Source organism: Opisthocomus hoazin, chromosome 10, assembly GCF_030867145.1.
Source record: "Opisthocomus hoazin isolate bOpiHoa1 chromosome 10, bOpiHoa1.hap1, whole genome shotgun sequence".
In the NCBI taxonomy this organism is placed as follows: Eukaryota; Metazoa; Chordata; class Aves; order Opisthocomiformes; family Opisthocomidae; genus Opisthocomus; species Opisthocomus hoazin.
In genome coordinates, this window is record NC_134423.1 from 14,437,059 (window position 1) to 14,454,941 (window position 17,883).

The 17,883-nt window shown below is 48.3% G+C and overlaps 1 protein-coding gene and 1 non-coding gene across 2 annotated transcripts; one reads left to right on the forward strand and one right to left on the reverse strand.

The window, feature by feature from the left end:
- The first annotated feature begins 347 nt into the window (after positions 1 to 347).
- On the forward strand, positions 348 to 14,574 carry LOC142362578 (mitotic-spindle organizing protein 2B-like). Its single transcript, XM_075431788.1, has 3 exons — positions 348 to 485; positions 578 to 723; positions 14,297 to 14,574. The coding sequence occupies exons 1-3, from the start codon at positions 379 to 381 to the stop codon at positions 14,461 to 14,463; spliced, it is 420 nt and encodes a 139-aa protein (XP_075287903.1). The 5' UTR covers positions 348 to 378; the 3' UTR covers positions 14,464 to 14,574.
- Positions 14,575 to 16,158: 1,584 nt separating this feature from the next.
- On the reverse strand, positions 16,159 to 16,232 carry TRNAI-AAU (transfer RNA isoleucine (anticodon AAU)). The gene has a single exon. It is a non-coding gene; the product is annotated as a tRNA-Ile (tRNA).
- Between the last annotated feature and the right edge of the window lie 1,651 nt (positions 16,233 to 17,883).

The window sequence follows — 17,883 nt, forward strand, 5'->3', positions numbered from 1 at the left end:
TCGCCGGGAGGAGGCACACAAGGCCAGGCAGCCGCAAGGAGTTCGAAGGGCAGCCCGGGGAGGACCCCCAGAAATCGCCACCAGCGCTGTTCCAGGGGCCCGGGGAGCCGGCAGCCGGCCCGGGGACAGCCGAGGAGCCCCGGGGCAGCGGCGGGGCGCGGGGGGCGGAGGCCCGGCGGCCTCGCACCACCAGGCCCGGCTGCGGCCGGCGCGCGGCTGCCCCCTGCCGGACGCGGGGGGGCCGAGCCCAGGCCGCGCCGCGGGGGCGGCTCCCGGGGCGGTGGCGCGGGGCGGGGCGGCGGCGCGGGGGCGGGGCGGCGGCGCGGGGGCGGCTTCCGGCGCGGGGCGTTGCGGGGCGGGGCCCCGGCGGCGGCGGCGATGGCGGAGGCGCGGCTGCGGCAGAAGCAGTTGCTGAGCGCGGAGGAGGCGGAGCTGTTTGAGCTGGCGCAGGCGGCGGGCAGCGGGCTGGACCCGGAGGTGTTCCGGTGAGCGGCGGCTGGCCCCCCTGCCCCGGTGCCGCCGGAGCCGCCGGAGCCCCCGGAGCCGCCGGCCCCGCCGCTGACGGGTGTCCCCGCAGGGTGCTGCTGGACCTGCTGCGCATGAACGTGGCGCCGCTCGCCGTCTTCCAGGTGCTCAAGTCCATGTGCGCCGGGCAGCGGCTGCCGCCGGGACCCGAGGGCGGACACCCCGCCGCGCCGGCGCCGCTCGCCGCCGACACCCGAGGTAGGCGGCGGGCAGGGCCGGGCGGGCAGGGCCAGGCGGGCGGCGGGACGGCCGCGGTCCCTGATCACCGCGTCTCCCCGCGTCTCCCCGCGCAGAGCCCCTCGAGGACGGCCGGGCCCCCCGCCCCGCTCCCCCCCGCCTCCGCCCCGCGGCCGCCGCGGCTCGAGGTCCGCCCGCCGCTTTCCCGGGCCTCCCCGGCGGCGGGCCCGCTGCCCCGCGGCCTCCCCGCGCCTCCCGCCGGCCGCGGTGCTCGCGCCGCCGCGGGGAGGGGGCCGCGGGCCGGGCGGCGGGGCCCGAGCGCGGGCTCGGCCGGGCCCCGGGGGGCCCGCTCGGTGTGAGCCTCGCGGCCGGGCCCTATGGAGGGGGAGCCCCGCCGGCCCCCGGCCGGGCTGCTGCGCCTCCCGCCCGCCCCCTGCTTTCTTGCTCTTGCCTCTTTGGAGGCAGGGCGGGGGGGTGGGGGGGTGGTGGTGTGTGCTCCGGGCGCTCGTGCTGCGTTTTGTCGCGTCCTGGGTCTGCCTTCAGCAACAACAAAAAAAATCCCTTAATACGCGCACTACACAATGCTACTTCGCTGGGATCTGACTCAAAAAAATAAAAACAAACGAAGAAGTAAAGTTTCTGGTACAGCAGGAATCCCCGGAAAGCGAGGGGAGCTGCGATGGTTGCTCTGCTCCGGCCCCCTGTGCCGAGGGGCCGCAGCCTCTGTGCCCGCAGATGGTGGGAATGGGGAGTGGGAGGGTGGGTGCGGCTCTCAGCTGAAACAGCGTCTGCTTTTGAGTGTAATGATCTTTCGTTATTCCTCTGACCTCGGTGGGCAGCAACAAGTGTAGCCCTGAAGTTGTGCCATATATATATTTTATCTGATTCCAAACCACTTCAAATAAAACTTACTTCCTGAAGTGACTTTTGGCTGGTAGCTCACAACCTCTGTGGATTACTTCCAAAAGGTTTAAGAAGAGGCAACTAAAATAAATCTGCTGTCACTAAGCTTGAATACACTGTGAAAAGGCTCTCATTTCTTTTGTGCTCAAAAATAACAGCAGAAGGGAGCAATGACCAAAACAGCGAGGGTTTGTGGTCACTGTGTGTGATTGCTGAGAACAAAACTGCACGCCGAAAGCTCGGCTTGCTGCACGCCTCAGCGCTGCCGTACCGGTAACGTGGGTGCACTTCCTCACCCAGTGGGACCCTGTTTTTTTGTATTGTATTGTTGTGTCCTGTTCTCCCTTCCTCTCTCTGTTTCAGGGTGAAAACTCCGTTGTAGCTGGTGGGTCTGTGTTGACCCATGATGAATTTTGAGGCAAATCTTTAAAAAAGTAGCTGTTGGCAAGGAGTGTGCTGGAAACACAGAGAATGAGACAAGAAAGAAAAGCTTTGTCGGCATAGGTAACCGGAGCAGGGTGGGGGGGAAGTAAGGTTTCCCTGTTGTGGTAGCATACTATGGCTTAGTCTAGTCTCACTGATGAAGCTGCCTTGGTGGTAGGGGGTGTTTATTCTCGTGGCTGGGCTTGCAAGTCTGGTGGTAAGTCCTGTAGAAAGTGAAGTTGACAGGCAAGATTTGTTTGACCAACTGTATGCAGTCAGTTTTAGGGTAAGGGCGATTATGCCACAATCTGAGGCGCCTTCACAATAGCAGAGCCTGCTGCTTCTGATGTGAATTCCCCCTTGGTAAATGGGTGCGAATCACCTCGTTGCGCAGCTCAGGGTGGCTGCACAGAGACTCTGCAGAAGTGTGCTAAAGCCCAAATGGGAATTGGAGTGTGCAGAGAAGGTGTCTGGGACTCTGTGAACAGGTTCCATGTTCTCAAGAGATGCTCTTGATTAATAATTTCCTGCAGAGAAGTTTGTTGTGGTAAAGAGAACATCCCCACATGTGATTGAGAAGTGACTCTAAATACGCACAGGAGAAAAAGAAGGCATCCGGCTGACTACTTTTTCCTGAACAAAATGAGAGAGGTACAGCACTTGCATATTTTCAGTAACTAGCAGTGTACCATGTTCAGAAGAAACATCTCAAAAGAGCAGCGATTTTTGAACAAAAGGTGCTGTTAAATTTTGCGCTCTCTTCTCCTCCTTTGTTGGTGCTTCAGGTGTGATGGGCCACTCAAACTATGAAGGAACTTTGGTAAGCTTTTTGTTCTGTCTGTCTGTTAATCTGGAGTAGCTTTTGTTCTCTCCATGTACGCCGTTTGTGTGGTACTTCCTGTAAAAATGAGGTTGTGTTTTGTTTTTTTGTTTTTTTTTTCCCTAGCAGCAGGCCACTGCCACAAGCTAGTTTTGGCTATTAGCAGGGCAGCTCAGGTTTGAAAAAGTCAGATGGCAACTTGTTTGTTAATCAGCATTAAATTTCTCAAGAGGAAGAGCAAGAAACCTGGAGACAGAGTTGATATGCCCTTAACCATTGCCTCCTACCACCTTGAGGTGCTGCAAGCACCTCAGAGAGGCTGTGAGTTTGCAGGAATTAATATCTGTCTTGGCAGCTTAATTAGGTTGTGCCTGCATCAATCCAGGATGCTTGTTCTGCGTCTTTAGCAGAGCATCTCCTGGTCTAAGGTGGTACCCAAGTCAGATTGCGGTGCTAGTTTGTCCGGCCAGACTTTCCTCTCCATAGTTTCCCTTTAAATCAACCTGTTGATATCCTTGAGTGCTCTAGAGCAAGCCCTTGGAACTGAGCGCAAAGCGTAGTGAAGATCAGGGGAAGATGGTGCTAGTGCTGCTCATGGTAAATACTATTAGTTTGGCCTTTAGTATCTCCTCTTGCTGCTGTACTTCACAAGGTTGAATTATGTCTTCGAGGCTAGTTGATGCACTGAGATCACCGGATCATATGCAGCTTACTGAGACAGGAGGACCGTGCCCATCAGGCCACAGTTTCACAGCAGATGTGTGGCAAAACATTACGTGCTGAACTTGGATTTGCTGTCTTTGCAAGCTGATGCTTGGTGATGGTGATGAAAGGGCACTTTGGCCTTCTCTCTTGTCACATTCAGTCCTGACCAAATTCTGATGGGCAGCACTTGCACACCTTGCCAGAAGGTTTGGTCTTCCCAGCTATGTCAAGGTGTTTTTGTTTTCTGGAAGCTTGTGTTGTATTAGAGCCATAACTCAGTTTGAATGAAAACTTCTCATTTTTAGTGTCTGCTAGCCCAAGTGACTTCGCTGTCACTCAGCACCCACTGACATCAGCTAATTGCTTTATGAATAAAATCACCATTGAGTAGCTAACTCAGAGAATGCTTTGAGCAGAACTTAAGCTCAGTGGCAGCTTATTGCAGCCTTAGTCCCGTTTCTTTGTTTCTGTGAGTACAAGAAGTACCGGTAAGATCTCATTAATATCGAGAAGAGGACACGTTTTGTCCAGCTCTCCTTGTGAGGGTACTTTTCTGTAGTCTCTCAGATGAAAGGCAGATGTCTCTGCTTGCTGTGATTTAGTTGAAGGAAGGGCTATGTTAGCTTGGTGCCCAGCCTGACCCAAGATGGTCATCAGGTTAAAGTGAACAAGCTTCTGCAGCTTTAATTGCATCTTTGTGCAAATTTTGGCTACCATATGTCTGACTCGCAGTGCAGTGTAGACAGTTGGAGCAGTGTGCCTGGAGTGTCTGAGGAAGGTGTGTAGGACTCCTGGCTGAAGGTCACAAAAACAAGCAGGTGTCCAGAGAGACCTCTCCATTCGTAGAAATTGGTAATGATGTAGAGCAGAACTGTGCCATCAGTGCCAGACTTGTCTGTGTTTTACTGGACCATTTTAGGCTGAATTAGGATTTGAACTATCTGTAGCTCAAGACAGGAGCTTGTTTTACTGTAGTCCTTGGGGGAAAGTGTGTTGCTGAAATAAAGATCCCATTAAAATCAGCATATCTTCAGCAGAGTAATTTTCTCTCCTTAAACTGGGGAAACAACCAGCTGGCTCAAACTGAAGAGGAGGAATCACTGCTCCTTCGCTGAGCTTGCTAGTTCTGGGCACAGTCCAAGTCCATCGTTCAGGAGTTGGGTAAGTGTTAATAGGGTGACTGAAGGTGTCCTCTGGGCTGGATCTGTTCTGCAGGAGCGTTTGGCTTGCCTTGCCTCCTTTCCCTGTAGGAGCTGCTGAGGGGAAGGGGAACCAAAGCTGTATCTGTTGTTGGCCCTGCCGTCTCTTGTTGGAAGATGCTGCTTTTGTTTGAGAAGAGGATGGTGCAGCTTCCACGCAAGACCAGGCATTTGGAGATGGAAGATGCCTCCTCTGCCTAGCTGGGACTTGGGTCTGCTGATAAAGCCAGAGCTCCATGCGTTAATACAAAGAAGAGTGATTGTCCTGTATAAGCTTGCCAAGCTGCTTTGCACGGTGTCCTTCAGTTCTGCATATCTGCACTTTCTCCCGTGCGTCCTACTTTGTCAGAAGACAGACAAGTGGCTAAAGTAATCCAGGTCTCACTAAAGATTAGCCAGGACTGCTCTGCTCGATTTTTATCAGTAACAATGAGATACCGGCTTAGGCTTCTCAGCCCAGCATGGTGCAGGAAGGTGTTTTAAAGCAGCTAAGAAAAGACTTACAGCATTTCTGAACGATGCTATTGGCTCTGTGTGCGTGCCTGCCTGTACCCTCCCCCCCCAGCATTTATTTCAGCTTCTTTACAGCTAAAGCAACAAGGAGTCTAATATGAATGACTTTATTTTGCATTTTCTCATATAATATAGCCATGGTGTTCTGCATGGAGCTATGTTTGCTGATAACTGAATTCATGACAACTGGCTCCAAATTACTGTGTTGGAGTACTGGCGCATCCATCTGGCGTATTTAGCTAAACACAATTTCATACAAGTTGCATTTGGAATGGTTCCTCAACAGTTGTGGACTTGGGAGGGAAGCAGCTGCTCTTAAAGAGAAGGGATGTCAGGGTAATTTCTTTGCGTGCATGCAAGGAGGAGGTCTGCATACCCGTTAGGACAGTGGTGTTGGTTTTGGCCTAGACTGGGTATGTGTATATCTTTACCTTTTTGTAGTTGAATATGGCATTTTCTTACATATTATTTCCATGCTTGCTTTTCCCATCAGCCAGCCCTCAAGCCCCTGGTGATTCCCCTGCAATTTTCTACCTCTCTATGCACATGCTTTTGTCAATGCCCTGCTCTCTTTTCTAGGCTGATGAATAGTCTTTGATGCTTCTCCCACTCTTTGCACTCCACCTGGTTTTTCCACATTCCCCACTTCCCCAGCCCAAGTGTCTTCCATAAAGTTACTTCCCAAGGCTTTGCCCCAGCTAATTTCTCATACTGTCACCGAAAATCCGGGAATAGACCTCGTAACACCAATGTAGTGTTAAAAGGCAGGTATTCTTTATTGCGACGTCGGATGCACGGGGGATAATTCCGCCGAACGTGCATGCCCCATACCCTTTCCGTGCAGTTTATATAGATCAAAATATACATATTCATCTGATTACATAAGCCCTTTCTTTCATAGTCAAATCAGTCCATTTTCATACACTCCTCCCACCCGCACTTGCGCAGTGCCTCCTAGTGGTGGTCGTTGGGGGTCCTAAGATGAAGGCTTATCCTCTTCATCACAGTTTCTGCGCAAACTCAGTCCTCTTCTGGCTCTTGTCCCTGCGGCACGGGTCATCTTGACCAGTTCTAGGCACCTGCTGGTTTTAATTAAAACTAACTTCTTTGGGGAGAGATGTATGACTTTTTGCTTCAATTAATTCACACAATAGATAGGTACCACAAATACACCTGCAATCATTTGGTAACGCTATTTCTATTAAAAATCCCCCTTCACCATTATTGTTTAACATTAATGATTACCTAGGGACTAAACCCTCTGTTCCCAGACCTAATGTTCAGATGGGTAGGGCTGTACAAGGGACATAGCAGCATTGTTCGTGCTTTATGATTAACTAATTCCATCACTGTGGTTACAATACTAAATGTGTTGTTAATGTTAGCTTGCTTTTCAAAAATCTTGTCTCGGTTGTGGACCTCTTGCCTGGTCTATGGATTTTACGGCTGCAAGGAACCATTGCAGCCTCCTGTTCCGCTTAGCAGGGGTCAGAATGCCTTCCTACCCTCTAAAACTCAATCGCACTTAGGTGCTGGTTGGAAAAGCCACTGAGCCCACCGCCAGCCGTGGGCTCAGTGAAGGGTTCATGGGGTGTGTTTTTCTTGTCTGTGTGGAAAAATACGCTTTTGAGAATCCCAAATCCTTTTCTGCCCCTGTCACCGAAAATCCGGGAATAAACCTCGTAACACCAATGTAGTGTTAAAAGGCAGGCATTCTTTATTGCGACGTTGGATGCACGGGGGATAATTCCACCGAACATGCATACCCCATACCCTTTCCATGCAGTTTATATAGATCAAAATATACATATTCATCTGATTACATAAGCCCTTCCTTTCATAGTGAAATCAGTCCATTTTCATACACTCCTCCCACCCGTGCTTGCGCAGTGCCTCCTAGTGGTGGTCGTCGGGGGTCCCAAGATGAAGGCTTATCCTCTTCATCACAGTTTCTGCGCAAACTCAGTCCTCTTCTGGCTCTTGTCCCTGCGGCACGGGTCGTCTGGACCAGTTCTAGGCACCTGCTAGTTTTAATTAAAACTAACTTCTTTGGGGAGAGATGTATGACTTTTTGCTTCAGTTAATTCACACAATAGATAGGTACCACAAATACACCTGCAACTATTTGGTAATGCTATTTCTATTAAAAATCCCCCTTCACCCTTATTGTTTAACATTAATGATTACCTAGGGACTAAACCCTCTGTTCCCAGACCTAATGTCCAGATGGGCAGGGCTGTACAAGGGACATAGCAGCATTGTTCGTGCTTTATGATTAACTAATTCCATCATCTTGGTTACACCCCTGCATTTGTAACTCCTTTCTTCCTGTGTAAATACTTACATATGATCAAGATCTCAGTGGTCCTGTTTGATTATTTCCTAAATATCCCTGTGCCTACTACGCAGCCTGTTGCCAACTTTGTCCTTCCTATGTGTTCCTCTTGCCATGCTTGTGTTTTGTAGCCTTCCCCTTTCATCCCTTTTTCTCACTTATTGTTTCTCACCCTTTCCGTGGGTTGTCTGTTTTTAGCTGTGGTCAGCCCCTTGGGATGACAACTGTTGCTGCAAGGGCCCACAGTGACTGTCATCATTCTTAGGTACTGCTGGCTGGCTGCACTAGCTGCTTTGCATTCCTCTTATACTCACCCTCCGCTTACTCGGCCTCGCATTATCTCAGGGTTCATCTTGATGTGGGATTTGTAATGCAGACTTCTGTATTAAGCAAATAAGGTAGCTGACAAGGGTAGTGCTATGTGGAGCTCTGATACGGTGGAGGAAATCCCACTGGAGCTGCTAAGGATTTCTCTTAAATGTATTTAATCTGGTTTTTGTACATCATGCAGTGAATTTTCCTGTTGGTTATACTGGTTATTATGCTTTAATTGTAGATTAAGTATATCCATGGGATCTAACTGATAGCAATGTGTTCTTAATCGTGCATGCACCTGAAAGTGGTGTATTCGGACACTTCGTGGTCTATGTCTTGGAAAAAAAAATCAGTAGAATGAGTGATTTATAGGTGCCTTATGGGATTAATCAAAGGACTAATACAGTCCTGATCATGGTTTTCTTACTTAGTTGCTTCACTCATACTCATTTTTTTTCAGTACTTTGTCAATACCACTCCAATAAGTGGATTTTCTAAATTCACTAAAGAGCGGTTAGATTGCCTTCCAGATCTTAGTCCTACAACTCCCACTCCCCCCAACTCTTTCTGCCTTAAGCAGTAGAGTTCAAGCCTTTTGTTGGCCTTTATTCTTGTTTTGTAAAATGGTGGACATGGTAATTACATGGGTCAACCATCAGAGCATTTCTTGTCTGGAGTTGTTGCTTTCCCTCCCCCCTTGCCCCAGGCTCGTATTCCAGAATTCACTTTTTTTAAATTTTAACTTTTCTGTATTGTAGGCTTTTTAAATTTTAACTTTTCTGTATTGTGTTTCTTTAGTCCATCAGCAACTGAGTAACTTCGATTTATAGACCTTGTTCATCTTGTGGTACAGAAATTATATAGTATATAAAAGTATTTTTTGGATTGCAGCTGCTGATGTCAGTTATTTTACAACTGATTAGGAAATTTCTCAGCTGTACTGTGCTTTCCTGGATGGTTGAACGTCTCTTGGTTAAAAGTTGCAGCTCCTTTCCTCTCCTTGGAGGTTATAAAAAATTTCAGTGTTCTGTAAATGCAGGTGATGGGTAGTGAAGTTTTTCTTACTTCAACAGAAACCCCAGACAAGCAGCTTTTATTTCTTTATCCCAGGAATAACTCGCAAAAAGTCCAGGCTGGAATGCTCAAAACCTGACATGGACCTAGTCCCAAAAGAACAGGTGGCTTCATTGTTCCCGTGAAAATATATTTTGCTCTGGCTAGTGTGTTTTGAAAACTGAAGTTTAGACGTACTTGTTATTTTATGGAATCTTTACCTTTTGAATGGAGAAAAAGCTGTATTGGATGCTGTGATGCAACATGCAGTACTGTCTTTTGGGGAGAAATCTGTTAGAAAACTTCGTCCCATGTGAGTAACATTTTCAAGGAAAAAAGTAATGACTGAGAGGCACAGGCTTCTTCCATACTCTTTATTTTAAGGGTGCTATGTTCAGCAGTGCTCTGTGTACTGCTGCTCTGGAACCTGTTGCAAACTTGCCAAATGATTTAGGCATGAGTTACGTGGCTGTGTCTGTTGGAGAAGCTGGTGGCTTTTGAACAGGCCACTGTTTGAGAGGAAACACTGTCTGATGGTGTATTCCCTGAAGGTGTTGGGATTGCTTCTGTAGGCTGGGTGGTTCTGTGTAGTGTTTTTGTATGGGCTCTGTGTGTGATGGAGATGGATGGGCAAGTCACTGTGGATGGATGGCTAAATCCAGGACTCGAGTGGCATTGGCAGCGCTGTCCAAGCGAGCAGGTAGCAGAGAGGAGTGGTGATCTCTGGGCAGTGTGGGTGTCTCTCCTATCACGCTTTCCCTGCAGAAGGTTTGCTCTGCTGGGTATTTGAGCTGAATGCTGCACTAAGTTAATTTTTTTTAGTGTGTCTTTTCAGGCTGATTTTCAAGGTTTTTTTCTTTTTCATGTTCTGCGAGGCAAGAACTGACAGGAAGGAAAGGTATGTAGAGGAGTACTGTAAATGCCAGGCTTGTCATGTGTGGCTTTGTGGCAAAGTGATGAGAGGTGAGTGTATGAGTGACAACTACTTCATTCTTCCCTCCCAGCCAACCCAAGAAACACTCAAAAAAAAATCTTATAAATATAGACTGAACAGAGAGCTCTGAGAAGAATGAGGGTCCTCTTCTCTATCTTCTCTTTCTGTGATCTACGTGCAAGAGAAGCGGAGGAAATGAGACTGTCCCAGGCGTGGTGGTGAAAACTAGGAGAATGAGGAGCAACCAGGAACACATGAGGATTTGTAGGGAAAAGGCTGGTGCGTTGCATGTTGAGGGGTGGATGGGAGAGGAGCTCCTGTGGCTCTGCTGAGCAGCCTTGAAGGGAGCCATCTCTCAAAAGAGAGGGAGAGGTGGATGAAAACCTTGTCTTTGGTAAACCAGACACTTCATGGGTGGAAGCTGGCAGCCTCCCAAGGTAACATAGAGTAAGGAAGAATCCATCCATTGTGTAGATGAGAATGAAGATGAAGTATTATTTCAGGGAGTTGCCTTGGAAAGGACTGTCAGATTGAGGAGACAAATGCAGACCTCTGCTCGGGGAGAGGGGAATTGCTCTGTACCTTAACGCACCTTCAGACAGCTCATTTAAAGGCTTCGTACCTGATGTATTAAACTGAGACTAAACCTAAGGAGGCTTGTCAGCATCTTGGATAGGATCTGGGACTTCGTCAATGTAAGCTTATCTTTGTAGTGATACCTAGTAATACAGTTGAATACCTAACCTGTTATAAAGAAACAGGCTTTCTGGAGAAGAGAAGAAGGTAGAAGTTTGGTGCTGGGGATTTGTGGGCCTGTGTAGATCTGCCCTTATTTTGTGTTCTCTTGTTTCTCCAAATCCTTCTCTTCAGATAAGTGTTTGCAAGAGAATGTGTGTGCTTAAATAATGACCCGCTGCTCAATATGTACTTAAGGTCTTTAACTACTTTGGCAAGTGCATTTGAAAACAGTCCTATTTTTTCCTCTTCCTGTATTTCAGAACGATTCAGCTGGATTTGTTGAGACCTGTTTTTCCAGTCTTACCTGCCGGCTTCACTCTCTCTTTTCAGGGAGGCTGCTTTAACAGTGATGATGGGAGAGAGCCCAGTGTGCATATTAGTTGTTCAGGATAATGCCAGCAGCTGAGAACCTGCCAGTTTGTTGTTGCAGAAGAGGACTACTTGTGATATTTGTGTAGGGATGTGAGCAAGACTCTTCAGGGCAAACGTAGCAGTGTGGCAAAGGATTGAATATGAGTCACAGCTTGCATACTGGGACTGCTTTGGGGAGTGAAGTCTAGCTGTGCCTGAGATTTTTCCATGGTCAGGAGGTGACAAGGTTTGAAGTGAGTCCCATCACTGTGGACACTGCTGGTGATTGGGCAAAAGGTGTCTCTTTAGTCCTCTAGGTAACATGTAGCGATTGGAAAAAGGAGGGACTTCTGCTCTTATGAGTTGTGGTTTTTTTTTTTTTTTTTCTTGACACCTAAAACTGAGTCTTTGCTTGTCTAGAAAGGCCAGCTGGTTTACTGTGCCTGGTGTCAGCCCTCCTTTGAGACAGAAACAGAAGCAGGATTTTGGAGAACTGATTGCTTTAGCCCATAGTCACTGCCAGTATGCACTGCAAGAGATACTTTGAGATTGTTGCAGCCCTGATATCCCTGACTGTGTTACAAGTAAATGTACCAATAGCTATTTATTTATTTGTTTACCAGTGGGAGGAAAATCTGTAGTCCCTGTTAGTGCTTGGAGGCAGGAAAGGATCCCCTGGGGAAAGCAGTAGGTTGAGTCGAGAGGAGGCTGAAAGAGAGGGGCTTTAGATTTCCACTTCTGAAAGCATATTTGGGCTTGGTGTTCCTTTCTTAAATCTGATCGGTCTTCACTTGCCTCCTGCTTGACACAAGAAGGTGCTACTTCCTCCCTCTGCTACTTAAGGCTTTCTCTTCTTACTCTGTGCCACCCTGCAGACTCCTGCCCCAGTATCTGGTGGTGGTCCTCTCGTAGAGGTGGCTGTAGCCTTTTGGCCCTGGGTTTTGTCAGAGATGATCAGCATTAATGTGTCCAGTGAGCAGCATGATGACAGTGGGCACTGCTGTTTTTAAATGGGGGGAGCTAGCAGTCAGGTCGGTGGGGCAGACTTCTGCCACTGCTTGCGTGCGTATACCATTCTTCTCGAACTGTCTCTGGTTCTCAAGGAGATAAACACATACCTGCTCCTTTTAGAGTAATCTTTGGGGAGGGAGATAATTTGATTAGGCTCTCTTTTGGCTTGTCTCTTGAGTCTGTAGCTATTCAGGCTGCAGTTGTTCTGTGACAGCCAGACACATCCAAGATAAGGACATCTTGTGTCACCAAGGAAAATATCAGTGGAATCCTTTTGTTGGTCTGCAGTGCTTGCATTACAGAGAGTTTGTGGTTGTTCAGCTTTTGTGCTTTGTGTTAATTGAATCTGTTATCTGATAGTGTTTTAACTGGCAGAAGTGCACAAACTGTGCCCATCCTTGTGCACTTCATGAGCTATTCTTGACCGGTTCACAAATCGAGATAGGATGCTTCCAAAAATATAGTTGGTTTTTATGCTGTTGAAGTAGCTGGTTTGTTTTACTGTGATTTCGAGGTGAAGAGGGTGGAGGGCACGTGCTTTGTCTGAGCGCAGCTTCTGTTCAGTAAATGATTCTTTCTTCCCAAGTTGTTTCAGCTAGACCAGAAGATCAAGGGCCTGAATCCCAGTAGCGCTTAATGGTACAGTTGTTTTGCGTGTGTACCTGGCTGGAGGTGTCATACACAGATTGAACAGCTGCACTCTTAACCGAATAGATGCATGTGAGGAAGGGGAGGCCATTCAGCTATAGAGATGTCCTGGATTGCTAAAAGCATCATGGTGAACTTTTTGTTCCTGCAAATTTTTCTCTCAAATACTGTGAGATCGTGTATTGCCTTTGTGCAATTTGTTTGTTTTCATGGACAATACCTGCATTAGTGAAACTGCTTAAAGTGCTTGAGCTACAAAGAAAGATTGCAAGGCTGGTTGGCTGGCTTGGGCTGATAACTGCTGGCAGATCACTACTGTGGTTTACGATCATAGACTTTTTTAAGAGCACCTGACGTGGCTGGGATAAGTGAATGTATTTCTTTTGCCACTCTCCTCTGGCAAATTTTACAGAAATGAAGGGGCCACATGCTCTTATTTGGAAGTTCTCAGTTTGTCTTTCTGGTGCTGCAAAGCGTTAACTTGCGGCATTGACGTGAGTCCTGTTCTCAGACAGCTGCTCCAGGAAGACATGATGGTTTGGTAAATAAACCAGACATGTCTCCAGTCTGTGCACTGTCTGTAGCACGAGTGATCCAAGATGATGATTTCCCAATCGTGCCCATGGAGAGTCCAGTGTGTGCAGTAGCTGTTGACATTCTGGAAGTTGCTCTGATAATGGTTGCTAAAATGTCACCCTTCATTTTACTTGCATACATGTAACTACAGTTCACTGTATTCCTGTGTTTTGTTTCTCCCTTGCTGCTATTAATTTTTTATGCTTCTTTGAGCTTGCTATCGTTAGTAAAAGCTGTGACCCTTTTGCCTCACGTTTCTTTTTATTTTTATTATCTTACCTAGTGGGAGTCCTGCTTCTCATCTGAAGTGGTTCTCTCCAGTGCCAGGATAAGTCAGTCTGCCTCACGTATCCCCTCCCATCATTTGTTTGCAGTACACCTCCGTCTACCACTCTCTCCTCTGGCTGAGCGGGCTGTGTGCCCCTTGCTTCCCTCAACTTCTACCTTTCTACCCGTTGCTTCTCACTGCTGTTGCATTGCATTTGAGATGGTCAGTTGTGCCTACAGAAGGATAGTTCTTAAGTTCTGAACACAGTAAGAAAATCTGTGAATAGGTTCTGTGTGGGACTCTGAGCTCCTGGAGGCCCTGGAAAATGATGCAAAATCCAAACTTGCTCATCAAGACGCAGAAGTGACATCAAGAGAAGGGTTTCTGATCTGATAATGTGACTGCAGGCTTCAGAAACTGGTGGACACTGGCACATTGATTCACTTATCCCAGCCTTGAGGTGTGAGATGCTCTCCATGTTCTTCTGGAAGTGCTGTTCGCAGTGCTGCTGTTCCTGTGCCAAATGAAAGCAACTGTTTAAAGAACAAAGTGGCTGGTTACTTTGTAGGTTAAACCTGATGAAAACTAAGAATGCTCCTACTGCAAGTTGCTTTTGTGGCCCTGATACCTGTTGAGCTGAATTCACAAATTTGCTTTCCGTGTTGGATGCTGGATACATTTACGACACATAGTACAACTTTCCTTTTGCATGACTTCTTACCGAATACTTGCAGCTTAGATGCTGTGTGGGTGACACGTAGGGTTGGGACTTGAAAATTAATGTGTGTATTTGTTTATTCAGGGAGAAATAAAACCAGTTCTACTGCCAGCGGGAGCCAGGTTCTTGCAGAAAGGAGCAGCCGGGAAGGATCTGCCCAGAGGATGCCTCGGCAACCGAGTGCAAGCCGGTTGCAGAAAGCAGGAGCTTCTGGAAAGACCAGTGGAGGAGGCAACAGTACCTCTAAATAAGGCCATGGAACCGATGTATTTTGATGCTTGACAATGTGTATAAACTGTGCTTGTTAAAACCACTTGTGTTGTGTGTATTAACCTGACAAACATGATTTGTAATACATGGAATTGAGCTGTTGTTTCTTATTTCCAAAACTTCCTTTGGCATTGCAGACTACTGGCGGTTACCTGAAGGCACCTGGGACAAAGCAAGAGGTGTGAGGCCTAGAAAAGCCTGGAACAGTGCTCAAGTTGCTCCAGAGAAATCATGACTCATCTTACAAGCCAATGCTACTTGCTCCCTCCTTCCCTAAAATCTATTTTAATATGTTCATACTAGTTGTAGCAGCAGAAAGTCTGGTTGGCTGAATTACGAGGTGAATAGTGCTGAGGTAGGTCATACATTAGCATCACTGAGCCCTGCAGGGATGGTAGTTTGCGCTGGAAACCTGACTGTCTGGTGGGGGTATGTTCTTCTACTTTAACTGGTGGTTGCCCTGTTTCTTCATGTATGTGCTCCTGTGGGTTTTAGCACCTAAATCTGAAAATCAGTTTGACCTATCCCATAGCATAATCACACAACATTTAGTCCTTCCAATGATGCTAATGTGATTATTCATTTATAAAGTGTTATGGAACCCTTTGCCTAACGAGCCAGGGCAAAGGAGGACATTATGCCAGATGAGGGAGAGACTAGCTTCATCACTTAGTGTAAGATACGTGCAAGTTGCTAAAACAGGTAAGAGGATTTGTTAGAGCAAAAGTGTTGCTGGTCATCATTCCAGAGCATATTGAGGCAGTGGCTGTGCCTGCTATAGCCTTGGTAGCTCAGGTGCTGTTGGTGAAATCCATTTCACTAATTAGGAGAAAGTGCCTCCATTCTTTGTGGGGGGTAGGTGGTGTTTCCTAGACTGGAGGAGATCTCATGAACCTGGTTCAACAGGTGCTGACATCTCTTCCTGACTAAGAGGAAGAGATGCTGATGTGTATAATATTCTTGTGCACAAGTTTTTGTGCAGAATTTCAGTGATGCTCAGATAATCTTATAGATCCCCCTTGAACAATACTGCAGATTAGCCTACTTCCTCCACACCCCCCCCCGATGAGGCCTAATCTGTTGCTGCTTACTGAAGGTGGTGTGTTCTGCTTGGTCCCATTTATGACACTGTTAGGGTGCTTAATCAGGTGCACGTGTTGCATGCTGTCTGGTCGCTGATTTTCTGTGCAAAGTTATTTTTTGACTCTTTAAATGGGTGCAGTTGGCTGTAGCACGCAGTGAGGTTTGTCCTTCTCAAATATGAATGGAAACCTAAAAAAGAAGCAGGGAACGCTTGAGAAAGGACTAGAGCATGAAGGTCTCCCAGGGGACCATCCCCGAGGGCTGTGAGGTACAGGCAGGACCCCTGCAGAGAGACCTCAAGAGGCAGGCAGCACAGACACCTGCATGGTACCTCTAAATAGGCAGTGTGGGCAGCAGCTAGGAGGGAGCAGAGTGGTGCAGCGGAAGCGTGCTGGGCCCATAACCCAGAGATTGATGGATCGAAACCATCCTCTGCTAACAGTCGGTTCATTTTTTTCCCGCTCGCTCTCTGGGTTGTTTTTTGTTTTCTCCTCACACCGCGGCTTACGGGGTGCCGGCCGGGGACCTGCGGCCTGGGTGACTGGGGCTGCCGAGTCAAAACAGGAGGCGGGAGGGAGAAGGAAAAGTCCACCTGGCCCATACGGGGATCGAACCCGCGACCGTGGCGTTATTAGCGCCACGCTCTAACCGACTGAGTTAACCGGCCGCGTTTTGCACTATTACCGAGCCGGCTCCGTGAGGAGCAGGGCGAGCGCGGCCGGGAAAAAGAAGCGGTGGTAGGGGAATAAAAGATACTTCCTAGCAGTGGATGGTTTCGACCCATCGACCTCTGGGTTATGCGCCCAGCACGCTTCTGCTGCGCCACTCTGCTGTGGTGCAGTGATGTTCCTCCCTGCACGCATCCTCATGCGCCCCCCCCCCCCCCCCCCCCCCAGCCCTAGAATCTGAGCATCATTAAGGTTGGAAAAAACCTCTAAGATCACCAAGTCCAACCTGAGGGATGCTCCCATGGGGGGCCCAGCCCACGCCCTGGTTCTGGGGGATGCTGCAGCGGGGGAAGTCTCACGGGTCTGGGCAAGCGGTGGTGGTGATACCCTCATCCCTGCAGCACACACATCCCGCACGAGATGATGTTAAGCAGCCCTGCTGTCCCTCCAGACTGGGTGACTATGAGTGAACGCACTGTGGTAAGAGCTTTGGCTTTCTCCCACAGACCGGAGACAAAGTGCCCTGCTGTGTTGCTGAAAGCTGAACAGGGAAAAGCCTTTCTGGGATCTTCACTTATTTTTTGGTCAGCCTGGTAGGAGCTGTTGGATACAACTGCCTATGCATAAGATTTTAGGAAAACAGGCAAATATCCCGTGGGGAACATAAAAGAATGAAGGTGGGTGTATTTTCGTAGAAGTTTCTCACAAATTTGGGGGCCTGGATTGCAAAACTTCTGGCAATTGGGAGATTTAAATACTTCTGAAAGAAACCAAACAAGAACATAAAGTCTGGAACCTGAACTACTCAGCACATCACACCCCTCATATCCATCCCGAACTACATCAGCGTACTCACACCAGCTCCATGGGACCAAGACTCAGGCACAAAAGGAGGACACCCTGCTGGCGCTGCGATTTGGCTCCTCATTTTGGAGGAGAGGCTGAGGCTGTCACCCGTGTGCTTACCAGGCACAGAGCCTGTTTGAACTTGTGGTGGGTTTCTGGCAATGACTGCCCCTCTTCCTCACTCTTCACTTCCACAGCCCATTTCCAATAGGTGTGAGGAAGTGGGGTGGACATCCTGGGGGTTGGCGTTATGCCAGATACTTTGCCTAATTCTTTCCTCTTCCTGGGATGACAGTCTCCCAAGAGTTGCTGACCCTATCAAGCTGTTCCTGCCTTGTAGCACATCTCTGCTTCAGACATCTTGCTGGATTTTGTTGACGGACTTGACTGCTAGCATCCAATCAGTGGGGTAATAGCCAGACCTTGTACTGGTGTCAAAGTCAGGCTTGTCACAAGCCACAGCTCTGTCCCCTGGTCCTACCTGCTTAAGCCACCTGGGTGTGCGGGATCTGCTAGGGCACTGAGACAAAAACCAGCAACACACCATCTCACAAATTCTTTGCCTTGATCTCCCAAGGACATCAGCCAGGCACCCAGGAAGGGCTAGACAGAGGTACTAGCTAGCTCGTGGAGCACTTGCTGCTCATGTGGTGAGAGTTTGTATCTTGCCCTATGGAGGTAATGAGGTGTATACTGGGGCCATGCTCAGAGAAAGGGACCTCTCACATTTAAGCCATGTCTAAGTTTAAGAACTGGGCTTCTGTAGAAGGTACAGATGGCATATAAGGGCAAACTTTTTGACCC